Source organism: Saitoella complicata, assembly GCF_001661265.1.
Source record: "Saitoella complicata NRRL Y-17804 unplaced genomic scaffold SAICOscaffold_6, whole genome shotgun sequence".
Classification (NCBI taxonomy): Eukaryota; Fungi; Ascomycota; class Saitoellomycetes; order Saitoellales; family Saitoellaceae; genus Saitoella; species Saitoella complicata.
Window position 1 is genome coordinate 89,077 of NW_017566997.1, and position 16,925 is coordinate 106,001.

Consider the following 16,925-nt stretch of genomic DNA (forward strand, 5'->3'; position numbering starts at 1 on the left):
TTGCAGCGACATATCGCTGGCTTTGCGTAGTTGTTGTTGACAGTTTCTGAGGACTCTGCTGTAGCATTTGACTTAGACGTTCGAGTTTCGCTGTTATGAGCGTAGGTTCAGTCCACTAGCTCCTGCCAGCTGATTTGCATACCTGTCAGACATGTTCATCTATTAATTCCTTGTACGCCTATACGAACAAAGCATCTTTACGCCAGACAAGCATACGTATACCTCTAATTCTCCAAACCCTGACACAGCTCCGCAACCTCCTTACACATCCTCCCAACCTCCTCGTCCCCCACATCCCTCCCCTTTGCCTTCAACACCCCACTAACCTCCATCCCCGCAAGTAACCCCAAGACATCTCCCTCCACCGGTGCCAAATACGCGAGATGGCCTAGGGCGAGGACCAGGCCTCGCAGGGTTCCAGCATCCATGGATGATTCGGATTGGAGGGATTCGACAAGCGCGGCGACGAGTTCGAGGGTCGCTGACTCGGGAAGTGTAGAGGGGTGGGAGGAGGTACGTTGTTGGAACGTGTACGTCGCGATGTTGAACGCCAACCCGGACGCCGCAGCGCAGACCTTCGTCTCGGTATCCAACAACGCAGAAGGCAGAACGGCGAATAACGCGTCCAGTACACCATCCAAGGATATGAGTCGCTGTGGACCGAGCGGCGAGGAGAAGAGGTTACACAACATCTGCATCGTGACCAACCTCAATTGAAAGCCACACTCCACCTCTCCGGTTTTGTTTAGGATGGCACGAATGGTGGACATATCCTTCTCTTCGGCAAAGTACCCACTCACCCGGACATCCACCGCTGCGACCCGGAGAAGGTCGATGACGGGAAACACCTCGTCCCCTGAAAGTCTATCAAGTGCGGTCTGGATCATAGTGGACCACGCTGGCATGGCGGGTAACTTCGCGCCCGCCGGCGACTTGGCGCGTTCTTCCAAAAACCGAACAACGTCGCTCAGCGTCTTCCCCTCCCCACCCAACCCCTTCGCCGCAAACGCAGCCTCAATCCTCCCCTTGACTTTATCTAATGGCGGTACCCGGTCATACAACACCGGCTTCTTTGACACCCTCGCAAACGTCTTCAACTCCAACTTCGCATGCGGATGCTTAGGTTTCCTCGCCTCCAAAACCTCCACCAACCGTCCGACATTCATTTCAAGCACGCTCGGATCACCACCCTTCCACTCCCCAACCTTCTCCCCACTAACAGACGTCACGAACGTCGGCGTAGCCCTCACCCCATACTTCGCACCAATCTCATACGCCATCCCAATATCGATCTTGACGAATGTCAACTCCGGGTGGGAGGTCGCTAGGCGATCGAAGTGCGGGGAGACGGCACGGCATGGAGGACAGGTGGCGGAGGTGAAGAAGATGATGGAGGCAGGGGAGGAGGTGAGGAGGGATTCCAGCTCGGTGAGGTTTCGGACGGATTTGACGGCGGATGGGGAGAGTGGTGCGTCACCGCCTCCCACAGCCGCAGAATGGTTGGTGGAGCGAGATGGAAGGGACTGGGCGGGCATGGATTGTGTACCCGCAGGCGGCCCACGTCGGAACATCTGGTCGATCTGCGGTCTCATCATCTGTCCAAACGGCGTTGACATAAATTGTCGTGGAAGGTCGACGATGTGTGAAGGTATGTGTTGCCCAACCAAGAACTCACAAAGCGCATCCGAGAAATTATTGCAATTCCTCTCCAAGAGATGATACTTCTCAGCTCCCCACACCCCCCTCAGCGTGTCCAGATATTCCAAGAAAGTGTCTTTGTCTATCTCAGTCGTCCCCATTTCGATCTTTTGAAGCGGAGGACCATGATGGGTCCGGCCCGGGATAGCGGTGAAGATCCCAGAGCCGTAGCCGGCAAAGTAGAATTCTGTGCTGTAGACAACGACGGAGGTATGCCAAATTCCGTCGAGTTGGACGCCGGTTAGTTGTTGTGATATTTGACGGGCGAGGCCGTTGGACAAATCGTAGACATAAAGCGTGACTGGTTCACCAGTTGTCATTCTGCGGGTAGTGGTTGTGAGGAGGCGAATTCGAAGAGGAAGGCGAAGACCTGGATGGAAAGTTGGTGCAGCTGTTGCTGTGCAAGAACGCTGAATAAGAGGACTGAAAAGCCGTGATCTAAACTTGAGGAACTGTATCGTGACTGAGGTCTATGGTCTGTGTAGTGGTTTTCGTCGAGGGCGACCGATGAAATAAATAAGGTTCGGGAATCTTCGTTACGCTTGCGTACGTCAGATCGCCCACGTAAGGTCAGGGTCACCGCATTGGGGAGTTTCACATGACTGTTGTGAGAGGAGGTTAAAGGGATTGAGACAGAAATCGAAGAGCTTTTGCAATCAAGAACTGTCCGGGAAGCGCACCTTCGTTTACTCTTTGGATTTGGGTTGTGCGCGTTCGTGCAGGCGACCTCCTCCACCCAACCACCAGCAGCTGGCAGGACAACAACGACTACGGTCAATCAACCCTCTCTAGACCGTAGCTCACCCAGAGCAACCACATGCTCCCAACCTCCTCAAATCAATCCCCAAAAGACCTCCGCAAACGCCCCACAATCTTTTCCTACTTCTCATTCAACCGCACCCAACCACCCCACGATCCCTACGAAAAACGCGATCGTCACACATTTCGCCCACGAACGCGCTCCGAAAACGGAAAAGATATGAATCAGGGACTCATGGCTCGGTATGGAAAGATTGCGATTGTGTTGGTGTTGGCGGTGATGGGGTTGTGGATGTTGATGCCTGTGTCGCAATCTTATGAGGGTGGTGTTACGGAGTATGAGCAGAGTCCTGTTGGTGGGGAGACGGATTATGGCATGCCTGAAGTTACTGTTGAGGCACCGAAGAAGGTGGAGGAGGTCGTCCCCGTCCCCGTCGTCGCGCCAGCTACCCCCGAAAAACCCGCCGCACCCATCTCTGCAACCGAACCCCCCAAGCCCATCACCGACTCCAAACCCGCTGCCCCAAAAATCGCTTCTTCTGGCTCCAAAGCCACCTCCGACAAATGCACCGTCTCCCACGACGGCAAAAAACCTATCATCCAATACGCCCTCATGATCGACGCCGGCTCAACCGGCTCCCGCATCCACGTCTACCGCTTCAACAACTGCGGCCCAACCCCCGTCCTCGAACACGAAGACTTCAAAATGATCAACCCTGGCCTTTCCGCTTTCGGTAAGGGGGCTAGTGTTGATGCAGAAGGTGCAGCGAGGAGTTTGGATCCGTTGTTGGAGGTTGCGATGGAGAGTGTGCCGGAGGAGTTGAGGGGGTGTACGCCTGTTGCTGTTAAGGCTACGGCTGGGTTGAGGTTGTTGGGGGAGGAGAAGAGTGGGGTTATTCTTGATGCTGTGAGGAAGCATTTGGAGACGAAGTATCCTTTCCCGATCCTCGCGAAAGATGGGATCGTTATCATGGATGGATCGGATGAGGGTGTTTATGCTTGGATCACCACCAACTACTTGCTTGGAAAGATTGGATCGAAGGAGGAGAGCCCTACTGCTGCGATCTTTGATTTGGGGGGTGGGAGTACGCAGATTGTGTTTGAGCCCACTTTCTCTTCTGTCGATGGTGGCATGCCCGAAAAATTGCAGGAGGGTGATCATAAATACGAACTCACATTCGGTGGCCGCAAGTTTGAGCTCTACCAGCACTCGCACTTGGGATACGGCTTGATGGAGGCTCGGGATGCGATCCATCGTCTCGTGGTCAAAGCATTCAAGGAAAAACACGCTCAAGAGGAAAACTGGGCTAGCTTGCCCATCATCAACCCTTGCCTCGCACCCAAAACCTCAAAAGAAATCAACCTCGACATCGACCGCTCCGGAACGGTGACAACCCTCAAAATGATCGGTCCAGACGAGGATTCGGCATCTCAGTGTCGTTACCTCGCCGAACAAATCCTCAATAAGAGCGCGGACTGCACGCTTGCCCCGTGCTCATTTAATGGAATCCATCAACCATCGTTGGCAAAGACTTTCGCAAACGAAGACGTATTCATCTTTTCCTACTTTTACGACCGTACCGCACCACTCGGGATGCCCTCCTCCTTCACCCTCTCCGAACTCCGCGCGCTCACGAAAAAAGTCTGCGGTGGTACCGCTCACTACTCCTCCTTCGAATCCATCCCGGGCGCGTTGGAGGAGTTGGCGGATCGACCAGAGTGGTGTCTTGATTTGAGTTTCGTGGAGGCGTTGTTAGAGATTGGGTATGAGATGCCGTTGGAGAGGGAGGTTAGGATCGCGAAGAAGATTGGGGGGAATGAGTTGGGGTGGTGTCTTGGGGCGAGCTTGCCGATGCTTGAGGGGGGGTGGGAGTGTAAGAAGATTCAGTAGATACCATGAGAGAAGGGGGAGTAGTTCGATAGAGTGTTTTCTTTGCTAATTCAAGACATGGTCTTGTCATTGTTTCTGGGAATCTTTGGTATTTGTCTCCACCACCTCGATTGCGGGTTTTGACGACCGCGACTTCTTCGTCGCTCCTGTAAGTTGTGCGAGAATGTCAACCTCATCCTCCCCCTCCTCCTCCTCCTCACTCCCACTCTCCTCACTATCCGACTCGAATTCCTCCCCCGGCCTCTTCTCCTCCAACACCCCCAACCCAAGATTCATCTCAATATACTTCTCCTCATCTTCCCCAATATTCTCAATATTCAGCGTCTCCTTATCCTCGACTTTCTCTAGGTCCTCATTCGCGGCTTTTAGCTGTGGGAGGAACGAGTTGAGACGGGAGAGTACTGTATGGTCTAGAGTTAGCTTGTTTATTTCATTGTTTTCCGTTCTCAAGGCGTACGATCTGATCCACCACCCAGAGCACCAAGCTTCATCTCCGGCTTCTGCTGTGGTAGTCTCGACAGCACACTCTCCTCTTCCTCCTCCCGATCAGGCGTCTCCTGGAGCAACTTGCTAATTGCGGCCTTCTTCCCCGAGGTCGAGCGCTTGATATCGAGGGTTTCTCTTTGTTGTGACATTGTCTATCTTTGGAGGAGGTTGAGGAAAAGAAGGTTATCGTCGCGAGTATCCATCGATTGTGCCGGTTGCGCCACAGTTGCAACCGGCAGTTGATGCGGTGCGCGGCTTCGAATTCGATGATTATATGACTAAGTTGCTATGCGATATATGGTATGGTATGGTATCCCTAGTATCGTAGGATAAAACACGACGTTGTCCCTCATGCTCCTGCAATCCCCCCGAACACAATCCTATCCTCTCAACCCTCACATCATCCTCGTCATCCCTACAACCCCCCCAGCGGACCCCTCACCCTCACTCCCGACCCTCTTAAAATCCTTATGCTCATGATGCTTCTTATAATAAACCTTAACCCGCTCCACCACATCCCCCGGCACAACCCCCATAACCCTCTCATATATCGCATGCACACTCCTCGCATTACTCGCGTCTCTATGCCAGATCTGTACCAAATAGGTGTTGAAACGACTGCTGTACGTAGCGCCACAGATATCGTCGTTCAAGGGCCGGATCGCGGAGATTGGTGTACGTGACGCATAGGAGAGCGTAGGCGTCGTGGATGCCGCGGAGGGGGTGATGGCGTCTTGGAGTTGTTCGCCGATGAGGAGCATGAGTACCTCGCGGAAGAATGCGGGAGCGTAGGATGATGGGATACGGAATGTCCAGGCTCCACCGTGGAGGTTACGGGGGTCTTCCCAGAGGGGCTTGACGCCGCGTTTGAAGAAGTGGATACTGGATTTTTGGGGGAGGTCGAGGGGGGTGTTGTTGAAGACTTGCCAGAACATCTGTGGTGAGCGTTAGCGAACCATGAAACCAGAAAAAGGAGAGAAAGAGAGGGGTTGTGGGTACCTGGACGGTTTCGACTTCCTCGATGACCATGAGGTTACGGGCATAATACTCCGCGACATGTTCACCCTCCAAGACGGCCTTTTCGCTGTAGAATGTCCAAGCGTGCTTCAATGGCAACGCACGCAACTTCTTGAACATCTGCGTCCTCACTTCAGCCCTGCGCTCAGCCTGTACACGCTGTTCAGGCGAGAGAGGCGGGGAGTTGGGCGACGCCGGAACGAGACGCAACAGAACTTGAGGACTAGCGGGGAGGCCTGTAGGCGAGAGAAGTTGCATATTCGGCTGGGGTTGGAAAGTGGGCGAAGTAGGCGACAACCCACGGCGAAACGCGGAACTCGTGGGCGAGTACGTGGGCGAACGCAACCCAGTCCCATACGCGGACGGAGAAACAGACAACCCGGCACTCTTGAGCGCCTGCTTGAGTTCGGAGGCGGTGGTGGTGCGGGGTGGACGTGCGGGGAGGTTGTGCGCTGTTGACTCGCCGAGGGTCGTGGGTGACTTTGGGGTTGGGGGGTGGGTGTCTTTCTCGGTGTTGCTGGTGCTGGTGTTCCTACTGGTAGTCATGATGGATGAAGTGGTCAAGTCGGTTCAGGTAAAGAAGAGAAAAGGAGAAGAGAAGGGAGCCCTCCCTATTTATGGACACCCATGGATGACTTGGCGTCTGGCATGTGATGTATGCTTCATGATGAAACTGGCGATAGTAGAGGAGGGGGCCGAGGGTTCTTGGAGGTGAGTTTCAGCACGTTTGAGCGCGCGACGAATTGCGAACCGCACAAAGCAGAAGTCGCAGCAACTGCCAAACCTTAATTCCCGAATCCAATTGCAACCATCAACATGTCCAACAAGAACATCTCCGAGGCTTTAGGCCAGTACCTCCTACAAGGCTACACCATGCTAAACACCGTCCACGACTGCGGTGCCGGCGTACCACTCATGCGGAGTCGTGCCGGTGAAGTGATTTGCGTCCGATGTATCAACAATATCCCGTCAAAAGAGTGAGAGGCCCTCACATCCTTTGTATCAGATCATTGCTCATGGGATGCTAGTGCAGAAGTCGCCGAAAATCAGGTTGACGAGATCGAGAGCGATATCGACGAAGACACAGCTGCAGACGAGCCCGAGCAAGCCTCTACATCTGCGCCGACTGACTCCAAAGCACGTCAAGAGCAATCGTCCCGTGCCTCCTCCCTCATCGGTGAGAAACTGCTCCAAGGCTGGGCAATGCTCAATTCCGTATGCTCGAATGACACATGTTACGGGGTACGTACGCGTATACAACTACACATCTTTATTTGGTTGGCTAATGAGGTATGTGTACAGGTTCCTTTGTTGCGAAACCCGAAGGATAGGAGGGAGTATTGTGTTATTTGTGAGCGAGCATATGTTGACGGAGAAGAAGTTCCTCCCTCGCCAACTCTGGTCGATCATGAAAAAGAATCCGCAAATGCACGGCGCGTGCCTGTGGAGGAGTCATCCAATCAAAGTGATTCCCGTGCCGCAGATACTGTCATAACGTCGATAGCACCTGCTACGCTTGATGATCATGAGATGTCCACCGCTGTCTCTGCTGTCCCAGATACCACGACCCCTCGAACCACCCACACCAACACCAGTACCGCAACCGCCGTCGACGACGCAATTCAAGCCATAACCGCACTCCTCGAACACGATACTAAGGTACTGAGACCTACCACCGATCATGCGACGATTGTGGAGGCGTGTCAGAGGATGGAGAGTTTGGCTGGTGCGTTGGAGGCGCTGGCGAGGGTGAAGACGATGTTGTGAGAGGATAGAGCAGGTAGTTGGATTGAGTAGTAGGGATCGGTGTTGGTAGACCAGCCAAAGCGATAAGGTTTTGCGGGCGCGTGCTTCGGTTTCGCTCCGCAGCCCGCGGCCGCCGACCATGCCGTGACATAATCGACCAAATCCATGATTCGCCCACCAACCTCACAAACCCTCCTTCCTTCCAGACCACTCAGTCATCCAGCTCCAGACGTCGCTGGTGGATGTACTCGTGCTATGATGTCCACTAAACTCAAACCACGGCCACAGTTCATCTCCGGCGCAACGATCCGTGTCGACGTCGAACGAAAGACGCAGCGTTTCGAGGGACGGAATTATGTACGGCAGCAGGAGTTGTCGGCACTCGATTTAGCCGGGATCAGGGATTTTAGGATAAGTGTGTTGATCAGCTCTGCTATGGAGGATTTCTGGCACAACCAGGTAATGGATGGCCATCGATGTCTTCCAAGATTGGAGCCGAACTGACAACCCATACAGCTGGCTTGTTGGTTAATGACCCACCGCCTCGCCGAACTTCGGCATCGAAAGTCGAGGCTGGATACACTTTACCGCTCCCTCCGTCTCTCCCTCAAACGCCACGAATCCCAGACAACCGATATCCGCCACTTACTCTACCTATACGGCGTATACAACCACCAACAAGAAGTCGTCATACGAGCGTTGAAGAGGATGCAGAGGATTTTGGATGGAATGGGGAAGGCGGGGACGGGGGAGGGACAGAGTCCGGTGAGGGTTGCGGAGGATTTAAGGAGAGCTTGTGAGGAGTTGAGGGCGGCGGAGAGGGTTTTGGAGGAGCCGAAGGCGGCGCCGGCGGCGTGAGGGGGGGGGATGTGGATGTGGATGTATTGGGAAGGTATAATTTGGGTAAGGGAAGGTAATGATTGAAATTGGCGTATAGGATAGCGATCGCATATTACAGGGGTTTAATGATCATGACATCACTTACGATGAACTGGACTCTTCCTTTCCACTTGTAATAGTATCGGATCAAAGGTCTCGACGGTACACAGCCGGCCTTCGTGATTTTCCCATACTCTCTCCGTCCAAGCAGGCGCCTGCGCTCCCCACACTTTTTCGTGCCGGTCCTGCGGTCGGTTCCCGAAAGGGCGTGTAACGAGCCGACAAAGAGGAAACACGACACCTCACCACCATGGCTACGACGAGGATGAACGGCGATTCAAGCTCATGGAAGGAGACGCTGGAGGTGGGTATCATTGGCCTGGGGGACATGGGCAAGATGTACGCCCGGCGGATCAGCGCGGCGGGGTGGAAGTGAGTCTTTGCGGAAAGTACGGTCTTCGGGGGGATGAATGCTGATGGAGGTGGTTTGTAGGGTCAATGCTTGTGATCTACCACAGAAATACGAAGCGCTCAAACAGGAATTCTCCGGTATGCTTGGCCACTGTTACTCAGGTCGGTGAATCAAGGCTGATCCCAAGCATACAGACACAAACATCAACATCCTCCAAAACGGACACCTCGTCAGTCGGCGAAGTGATTATATCATGTACTCCGTCGAAGCCGAATACATCGATCGCGTGGTAGCGATGTACGGTCCCTCCACCAAACTGGGCGCGATCGTGGGCGGACAGACATCTTGCAAAGCACCCGAAATAGCCGCTCTAGAGGAACACCTCCCACCCGACACCCAAATCGTCTCCTGTCACTCCCTCCACGGCCCCTCCGTCTCCCCCCGCGGCCAACCCTTGGTTTTGATATCCCACCGCTGCACCCCCGAAGCAACATCCCTCGTCCGCTCCATCCTCTCCTGCTTCGACTCCAAAATCGTTGAACTCTCCGCAAAAGAACATGACCGAATCACAGCTGACACCCAAGCCGTCACACACGCGGCATTTTTGTCGATGGGCGTGGCGTGGGCGGCGAATAATCAGTTTCCGTGGGAGGTTACGAGGTATAATGGTGGGATTGAGAATGTGAAGATTAATTTGACGTTGAGGATTTATTCGAATAAGTGGCATGTGTATGCTGGTATGTCACTCTATCTGGGGCTCTGAGATATGTGGATGGAATGCTAACGCTGTGGTGATCAAGGATTGGCAATATTGAACCCCTCTGCACGGAAACAGATCAAACAATACGCGAGTTCGGTGACAGAGTTGTACAAACTTATCATCGAACGCCGCGCCGAAGAATTCACCAACCGCATTCACGAAGCCGCACGTTTTGTCTTCGGATCCCCACACTCCATCAACCCTCTCACCTCCGACGAACTCCTCCTCCGAGACGAAGTCCTCGACCGATTTTCCCTGGGCTCCGTCCCCAAAGACGAACGAACACCCAATTCCCACCTGAGTTTACTAGCCATCGTCGACTGCTGGTGGAAACTGAGAATCGTCCCCTACGACCACATGATCTGCTCAACCCCCCTCTTCCGCATGTGGCTAGGCGTAACAGAATACCTCTTCAAACAACCCCAACTACTCGACGAATGTATCCGGATCGCGCTCACCGACGACACGTTTAGGAGTGATGATTTGGAGTTTACGTTTGCGGCACGAGGGTGGGCGGAGTGTGTTGGTTTCGGGGATTTTGGGAGTTATCGGAAGAGGTTTGAGGCTACGCAGGGGTTTTTTGAGGGGAGGTTTGAGGAGGCGACGAAGATTGGGAATGAGATGATTGCGACGATATTGGCGCATACGAAGGATTAGGGAACATGATGTGAGGGTATCCATATACTCAGATATTCAGACAACTATCACACTCATACGGCTACTTCCTATCCTATCGTACACTGAGACCTATCAGAGAGGAGAGGAAGACGACTACGACAACTTGATCGCGACAGTCTTGACCTCACTCCAGTGGTGCAAACTGTCCATTCCACACTCCCTGCCAACACCACTCTGCTTAAACCCACCGAACGGCATATCCACAAACAGCCCTGACGGACTCGTGCAGTTAACACCAACAGTACCAGCCTCCATTCCCTTCGCGAACTTGATCGCACGATCAAGAGATTTGGTGTAGACGGCGGCGTAGAGACCATATTCGGTATCGTTACAACGAGCGAGGACTTCGTCTTCGGAGGTAAAGGTGTTGATGGCAAGCACTGGGCCAAAGATTTCTTCTTTGACGATCGTTGCGGATTCGGGGACGTTGGAGAAGACGGTTGGGTGGACGAAACATCCCTTTGCTTCGTCACCGCTTGCTTCGGTACCGTCCATAGTCACCTGCGCGCCACCGAGAAGAAGTTCACCGCCTTCGGCTTTACCCTTCTCGAGGAATCTCTTGATGTTTGCGAGTTGGAGCTTGTCTGCCTGAGGACCATGACGGGTATCTTTGTCGAGTGGGTTACCGATCTTGACCGAGCCGAACGATTTAACGAATTTCTGGGTGAATTCCTCGGCGATCTTTTCGTGGACGTAGATTCTGGAGTTTGCGATACAGATCTGGCCAGAGTTCCATTGGATGGAGAACTGGGAGCCTGCGACTGCGGCGTCGATGTCTGCATCGTCGAAGACGACACAAGGGGATTTGCCGCCGAGTTCGAGTGTGACGTTCTTGAGGTTGGATTGGGAGGCCATTTCTTGGATGAGTTTTCCGGTGCGGGCGGATCCGGTGAATGCGATTTTGCGAACTTTCATGTGTTTGGCCATCGCTGCACCGGCGGTGGGACCGAAGCCTCCAATGATGTTGATCACACCCGGTGGGAACCCAGCCTGGTGGATAAGTTCGGCCATCTTGATGGAGGTCAAAGGAGCCTTCTCGGAGGACTTGAGAACGAGGGTGTTTCCAGCCGCGAGACAGGGTCCGAGTTTCCAGGCGAACATGATCATAGGTACATTCCACGGAATAATGGCAGCGCAGACTCCGAAGGGTTGGCGGAGGGTGAGGTTGAGGTAGCCATCTGATTGGAGGGAGGTTTCACCGTGGAGGTGGTGAATTGCACCGGCCATGTACTCGATGGACGCAGCGGCGAATTCGCAGTCGTTGTCGTAGTTGTAGACTGGGCGTCCCATCGAAACAGCCTCCAGATACGCGAACGCATCGACGTTCTCCCTGATCAATGCTGCCAACTTTCTCAAACATGCAGCACGGGCGTGTCCGTCCATATCTCTCCAAGCGGGATAAGCGGCCTCGGCTGCGTCGACGGCGGCATCGACGTCTTCCTTGTCTGCTTCGGCGATCTGGGCGACGGGTTCGTCGGTTGCGGGGTTGACGAGGGTGAAGGTCTTTCCTGAGACTGCATCACGGAATTCACCGTTGATGTAGAGGCGGGTCTCGATGCGCTTGGGGGCAGCGAGGATGTTGGATGCGGAAGAGGTATCAGCTGAGGGAGGCATACTGTCTTGGTGATTCGATGAGATAGCTTGTAGCTTGTAGCTGGAGAACTGCTCAAGACGGGGGTGGATCAGGCCTTATATAGGAGAGGTGCCGGTGGGCGGGATTCAGTCATCCGGGCTGTCGACTGGGTCCGCATGACCGCCGGTGTTTGGCAGCCTCGGTGGCCGATCAATTGCAACAAGGGTCGACGTCGAGAATCTGAGCGGATGCGTGCAAGCGGGGAGGGGGGGGGGGCAGCGGAAGCATGCAACCGCGCGAGTCCGATCCTCCGAGTCGAAGCCGGGTAGGCACGTAGTCGCAGTTGATCAACATACCAAGCCCAGGCATACCAGCCAACCCAGCCTCGGGACGCATCAAATGGAAGGGCCATCGTGAAAACAAGCTCGTTGAATGCTATATTCGTGACCACGAGGCTTACGACTCTTATCGCAATCCAACCATCAAAAAATGGTTGAGGACGGACTTGCTCGCTATAGGACTGGATGCCTCTAAGGTCAAAAATCGTTCCAGCACTTCGCTACGCAGTTCAAAAAGGCTTATGCGCATGAAAACTCGACCGGTTCAGGTGACACCGAGCATCAAACCCTTGTTGAACAATGCATCGAGATCTGCCCTTGGTATGATGAATTCCAAGCAATCTTTGGAACCCGGCCCAAGGTCACACCTATCAGTGGCATCGCTTCGACAGGCTTTACAATGTTTCCCAAATCCCAGGGTGATACCCGTTCTGGCGCAGAAAATGACGAAGGCGGTGACTCGGGTGAAGGCTCCGAGGATGATTCAGGCAGCCAGAATGAGTCCCAACCAGTCGACATCACTCGTGAAACGCAATGCGCCTACTCCCCAGCCCAAAGGGAGTGCCAAGAAACCCGCCATGGTCCAACCCAACAAAAGTCGCAATAATGTGGTCGAAAAGTTACTGGACCAGAAGGAAACAGCCGCATCTCTGTGCCGCATGAAGCAAGAGGCTTATATTGCTTCACTCGAAAGAGAGAAGGAGAAATACAGGTCCCGTCGGGCAGCGACGGAAGCAGAGACCAAGGGCAAGATCTTGTCTCTGCGCATAGAAAAGGAGCTTGAGTTTAGGATGAAGCAGCTTCAGATGTATTCAGAGCTCAAGTTACATGAACAAGGCATCACACTGGCAGATTATATGAACTCCTTGGGCCTTTCGACAATGGCGGCGAAAACCAAGGTTTTGCCCATGCAGAACTCCATGGAAGCGATTGATGACAACGATTACCTCGAGATATCCTCGGCCTATAAGTCTTTAGAGTCTCCTTCCATTCGCCATGGATAAGACCCCATGCCTGATAAATTGTTCCCGTCCGAAGGGCTTTCCCACGGTCTTCCAGGAGTACGGAGTTGATTTGGTTGTCGATGTTTGGCCGGTGAATGCTTAGACTGCTGTAAATAGGTAAATTGACGATAGAGGATTGAAAAATAAGTGTAAATACTGCATTTGGTGTGTTCATTTCCCATGTGCTCAGTGGTCTGCTCGATTCCCAACCCTTGCATCAAAAGTCTCCATATCCTCACGGTATTTGCAGAAAAGGTCAGTACGGCACATTAGAGGGCGTGCTAGAGCGCTGTTTTGATCGAAATGCGCCGTGTATATCATCGGGATGATCTCCCTCGAGGTCCATGTTTACATTTGCCAATCATGATTTGTCGATGTCCACGGATCCGCGGAAATTGAGTATGTTGGCCAGGACAATGCAAGATGCTATCCGTCGAAACAGACCTTCATTGGGTTCCTTCAGAAACGGTCATGGGAAGGCACTGTAACGACCTGAATCGAGCCTTCAGCACTCCAATGGTGTGCTCGACCGTGACCCTTATATGGGAAACTTCACTGTTGAATCCAGCTTTCTGGGCCGTGTATCTTTGATTCTGCTTGAAGGGAGTGACAACTGACATGGTATTGCTGTATGATGAATCCGCAAGCAGGTATTGGGTGGGACCGAAGTATGCGTCTGGGTCTAGGTGCAGCGGTAAATCCTTGTAGGCAGTTGAATCATGCTGGGAACCAGGCAGAGAGCAATTAAAATGTCTTATAAGACGCTAATCGTCACCAACAATGGTTGCTTGAAGGCCGTACTGAACACCATGAGTAAGCCGTTGCCGTTAAATGCTTGATAAGGTTCGATGGAGTGACCTACCTGCTTTTTGCGCTGGCAGAGCTAGTCCAGACGTCGCCGTTTGTCGAGTTTTGGCATCCAGGTGAAGGGAAACAAGGTCCCATCAACCATACCGACTACTTTCTCAAACAACGCTGCGCTGGATTCCTTGACCCTTTTTGTAATAGTCTCCCTCTCGTTGGGGTTTGGCCATTTGACGTAATCTTCGTACAACAATGATAAAGCAGGGCAAACACTTTGAGTGAACACGGTTAGGGTGCCCTCACCAATTCCAAACAAGTCAGCCGTTTTCGACAATGATGAACTAGTAGAACCTTGGGTGCCGAATCAAAAGAGGATACAAGCCAGCTGATACCTTACTGAAGCTTGTTCACAACTACTGTTGTTGTAGAATACCGGGTTGGTCTCGATCAGACCGAGGACGAAATGAAAATCTTCTCGATTCATTCAATAGTAGGTCTGGAACCTTTTGTCATCATACCCGTTGAGAACCTCTTCAATGAAGTGCCGGGACTTTGCCAATGGTCCGCGTGCAGAGATATATCGAGTGTTTTCGATGATTTCAAGCACCTGGTAATCTTCATCCTCGGAATCGTCGGTTTCCACGAATTGCAAATAAAGGTCCCAATCGGCGATTCGTCTGGGTGCTCCGGAGCTCGAGGATGACGGCGTTGACGGTGTTGAGGCCGTAGAAATCGATGAACCTGAAGAGGGCGAGCATTCGTCGAAGTCAAGTTGATCCGTAGCAGCATTTTCTAAGCTATTGAAATGGTCTGAGATCGACGGTGGGCTAGACAGCAATTCAGTTTCTCTGGACTGTCAATAACGAAGGATTGCGTCGCGCACTTGTCGTTTCAGGCTCTTTCGAGGCATCTGGGAATGGTAAGTGAATATCCATGGTGGTGAGTCTCCCTTGAGGCAGCTGGGTCAGCCACAACGTGGCTACGCAGATCATGCGCAGACCGTGAGTGATACCTGCAAAAATTTCCTTATTGGGCGCATTCGGTCGCCCGTAGGCGATTATTTTCTAAGTAGTTTTTTTTTTACGACCCTGCTTGAGCACCTCAAAAAATAATCGATGTTTATGCATAGTTGCCATAGCAACTACGCAATTAAAAGTTAAGTGATTTCTTTCATTGGTTTGACTGCCCCCAATACCATTCTTTTTGAGCCTACTCCCCTCAGCAGGGTACTTGGGGTTATCCAGGAACGAGACATGATTTGGGAATCCTGATCCTAGCTTGACTGCATGACGACGCATACGAAGGAAACAACCAACGCCTTCAGTCAGCACGCTCAGGCCGACGCTCGAAGCCTTACTCGACGACGCTTGAACAGGTTGCTTGTGTTTGCAAAGTTTGGTTTTCGCTGAATTGTCCGAAGTCAAGAAGGCGCTCGAGCTGAGCGGCCATTGAACGTGATGGATGAACTCATCAATCATTGCCTGGACGAAATAGCATTCACTGAAGGAGAAGGTACGTCCATCTCATTTTCGTTTCTCCATTTTTCGAGATTGCGCATACACGCGACTTCATTTGTGTCTTGCGAAGGTCATGGGTTCGACTCCGACCTCGGGCTGGAGGTTTATGCCTCTTTGGCGAACTGCGGATTTCGAGTTTTTTGACAATTGCTGACATTTGTTCGTGATAGGAAGTACCCCTGAGAACCTATGGCAACGTATAACGGAGTTCTACGAGGCGAGGGGGAAGGAGCAGAATGTTGATGATGCATACAAGCGGTTCTTTTGGCGGTTCATCACGACGAACAAGCTCATATATCTGGGCAATAAGGATGGGATATTCGCCGAGGGCGCAAACGACGTCTCCGTCGAAGACTACGATGTCCTCATCGCGAAATACGGCGATGACCTCCGCCTGTACGCCGACGAAGAACGCCTCTGGTGGGCCCTCTGCAACCACGCGCCCGACCCCACGAAATGCCCTGGCAAAGAATGGCTCATCCTCCGCCACGTCGCCCGCGGTCGCGCAAATGGCATGGACCAAGTCGAACTCGGCAACATTCCCGGAATCGAGAAAAAGTCCATGACGAGCCGGAGAGAGAATCTGGTGCGGAAGGGGTATATCCAGGCGAAGGCTGTTACGGCGGGGAGGTCGAGGACGTATTTGTTGACAGCTACACGGTTTTTGAGGAAGGAAGGGGAGGGGAACGAGGAGGAGGGCGAGATTATAAGAACTTCGGGGAGCGGGGCGACGAGTATTGATACCGATAATCTCACAAAAGCCATTTTTGGAGTCTTGGAGAAGGAGAGGGGTGGGATTATGAGGTATTTCCATTTGAAGCAGCGATTGAATTTCAATCGGCCGGTGGAGGTTGTGGGGAAGACGCTACCGAGACTGATTCGACGGTTGTGTACGAGGGGGTATTTACAGAGGGCATTGGTTCCGATGGATGATACCGGGCGAAATTATACGAAGATCGTGAAGATGCTGAAGACGTATGAGGAGTATGTGACGAGTGATGAGATGAATATGGGATTGCCCATCGACTCCGGTACCCTCAATAACAACGACACCGGAGAAGCCGACGAGGGGGAAAACGCAGAAGAAGAGGAGGATGAGGTGGATGATGTGGAAGAAGGGAAGATCAGTGCGGAGTTGAGCGATGCGGCGATGGGGAAGGCGGAGGTTATTGAGGAGAAGGGGTTTGTGGCGCGTGTGCCAAGGGATATGACGATTGAGAATTATATCTCGTATTATGTTGAGGCGTGTGGGATTGATGGTGTTCATGGGCCGGACGTGATCAAGAATATCACGGGTCAGTCGTTTCGGAGACCGCTTGATGAACTGCTTAAGCGGATGACAGACGGGAAACTCAAGACGCCG

The 16,925-nt window shown here is 52.8% G+C and overlaps 10 protein-coding genes across 10 annotated transcripts; 4 read left to right on the forward strand and 6 right to left on the reverse strand.

The window, feature by feature from the left end:
* Positions 1-80: 80 nt before the first annotated feature.
* Positions 81-2,367, reverse strand: SAICODRAFT_208209 (thioredoxin). The gene has a single exon (XM_019166333.1). The coding sequence runs from the start codon at positions 2,016-2,018 to the stop codon at positions 225-227; it is 1,794 nt and encodes a 597-aa protein (XP_019025446.1). The 5' UTR covers positions 2,019-2,367; the 3' UTR covers positions 81-224.
* Positions 2,368-2,833: 466 nt separating this feature from the next.
* SAICODRAFT_54626 (guanosine-diphosphatase) lies at positions 2,834-4,348 on the forward strand (the record flags this gene model as incomplete). Its single annotated transcript, XM_019169300.1, has 1 exon — positions 2,834-4,348. The coding sequence occupies one exon, from the start codon at positions 2,834-2,836 to the stop codon at positions 4,346-4,348; it is 1,515 nt and encodes a 504-aa protein (XP_019025447.1).
* Positions 4,349-4,414: 66 nt separating this feature from the next.
* Positions 4,415-4,983, reverse strand: SAICODRAFT_34028 (uncharacterized protein; the record flags this gene model as incomplete). The annotated part of the gene is made up of 2 exons (XM_019168328.1): positions 4,415-4,749; positions 4,806-4,983. The coding sequence occupies 2 exons, from the start codon at positions 4,981-4,983 to the stop codon at positions 4,415-4,417; spliced, it is 513 nt and encodes a 170-aa protein (XP_019025448.1).
* Positions 4,984-5,119: 136 nt separating this feature from the next.
* Positions 5,120-6,259, reverse strand: SAICODRAFT_77720 (translation initiation factor eIF4e). Its single transcript, XM_019171077.1, has one exon. It carries the CDS (start codon positions 5,767-5,769, stop codon positions 5,230-5,232), a length of 540 nt encoding a protein of 179 aa, XP_019025449.1. The 5' UTR covers positions 5,770-6,259; the 3' UTR covers positions 5,120-5,229.
* Positions 6,260-6,457: 198 nt separating this feature from the next.
* On the forward strand, positions 6,458-7,700 carry SAICODRAFT_29494 (uncharacterized protein). The gene is made up of 3 exons (XM_019167429.1): positions 6,458-6,828; positions 6,880-7,093; positions 7,154-7,700. The coding sequence occupies exons 1-3, from the start codon at positions 6,668-6,670 to the stop codon at positions 7,616-7,618; spliced, it is 840 nt and encodes a 279-aa protein (XP_019025450.1). The 5' UTR covers positions 6,458-6,667; the 3' UTR covers positions 7,619-7,700.
* Positions 7,701-8,801: 1,101 nt separating this feature from the next.
* SAICODRAFT_54338 (Prephenate dehydrogenase) lies at positions 8,802-10,305 on the forward strand (the record flags this gene model as incomplete). Its single annotated transcript, XM_019169282.1, has 4 exons — positions 8,802-8,908; positions 8,970-9,025; positions 9,083-9,625; positions 9,689-10,305. The coding sequence occupies 4 exons, from the start codon at positions 8,802-8,804 to the stop codon at positions 10,303-10,305; spliced, it is 1,323 nt and encodes a 440-aa protein (XP_019025451.1).
* On the reverse strand, positions 10,158-11,482 carry SAICODRAFT_29495 (aldehyde dehydrogenase 1). Its single transcript, XM_019167430.1, has one exon. The coding sequence runs from the start codon at positions 11,425-11,427 to the stop codon at positions 10,420-10,422; it is 1,008 nt and encodes a 335-aa protein (XP_019025452.1). The 5' UTR covers positions 11,428-11,482; the 3' UTR covers positions 10,158-10,419.
* Positions 11,483-12,398: 916 nt separating this feature from the next.
* SAICODRAFT_208501 (uncharacterized protein) lies at positions 12,399-13,733 on the forward strand. Its single transcript, XM_019166335.1, has 2 exons — positions 12,399-13,363; positions 13,697-13,733. Exon 1 carries the CDS (start codon positions 12,480-12,482, stop codon positions 13,239-13,241), a length of 762 nt encoding a protein of 253 aa, XP_019025453.1. The 5' UTR covers positions 12,399-12,479; the 3' UTR covers positions 13,242-13,363; positions 13,697-13,733.
* On the reverse strand, positions 13,283-13,643 carry SAICODRAFT_29497 (uncharacterized protein). The gene is given in 2 exon segments (XM_019167431.1): positions 13,283-13,550; positions 13,568-13,643. The coding sequence occupies 2 exon segments, from the start codon at positions 13,604-13,606 to the stop codon at positions 13,428-13,430; spliced, it is 162 nt and encodes a 53-aa protein (XP_019025454.1). The 5' UTR covers positions 13,607-13,643; the 3' UTR covers positions 13,283-13,427.
* On the reverse strand, positions 13,688-14,409 carry SAICODRAFT_54566 (uncharacterized protein; the record flags this gene model as incomplete). Its single annotated transcript, XM_019169299.1, has 3 exons — positions 13,688-13,994; positions 14,021-14,075; positions 14,136-14,409. Coding segments are annotated over 3 exons (636 nt in total), but the record flags the coding sequence as incomplete, so codon positions are not given.
* Between the last annotated feature and the right edge of the window lie 2,516 nt (positions 14,410-16,925).

Coding starts and splice junctions, on each gene's coding strand:
- SAICODRAFT_208209 (XM_019166333.1), bottom strand. CDS start 2,018: ATGACAACTGGTGAACCAGTCACGCTTTATGTCTACGATTTGTCCAAC.
- SAICODRAFT_77720 (XM_019171077.1), bottom strand. CDS start 5,769: ATGTTCTGGCAAGTCTTCAACAACACCCCCCTCGACCTCCCCCAAAAA.
- SAICODRAFT_29494 (XM_019167429.1), top strand. CDS start 6,668: ATGTCCAACAAGAACATCTCCGAGGCTTTAGGCCAGTACCTCCTACAA. Junction 6,829..6,879: donor AACAATATCCCGTCAAAAGA/GTGAGAGGCCCT, acceptor ATGGGATGCTAG/TGCAGAAGTCGCCGAAAATC. Junction 7,094..7,153: donor CGAATGACACATGTTACGGG/GTACGTACGCGT, acceptor GTATGTGTACAG/GTTCCTTTGTTGCGAAACCC.
- SAICODRAFT_29495 (XM_019167430.1), bottom strand. CDS start 11,427: ATGTTCGCCTGGAAACTCGGACCCTGTCTCGCGGCTGGAAACACCCTC.
- SAICODRAFT_208501 (XM_019166335.1), top strand. CDS start 12,480: ATGCGCATGAAAACTCGACCGGTTCAGGTGACACCGAGCATCAAACCC.
- SAICODRAFT_29497 (XM_019167431.1), bottom strand. CDS start 13,606: ATGATTGGCAAATGTAAACATGGACCTCGAGGGAGATCA.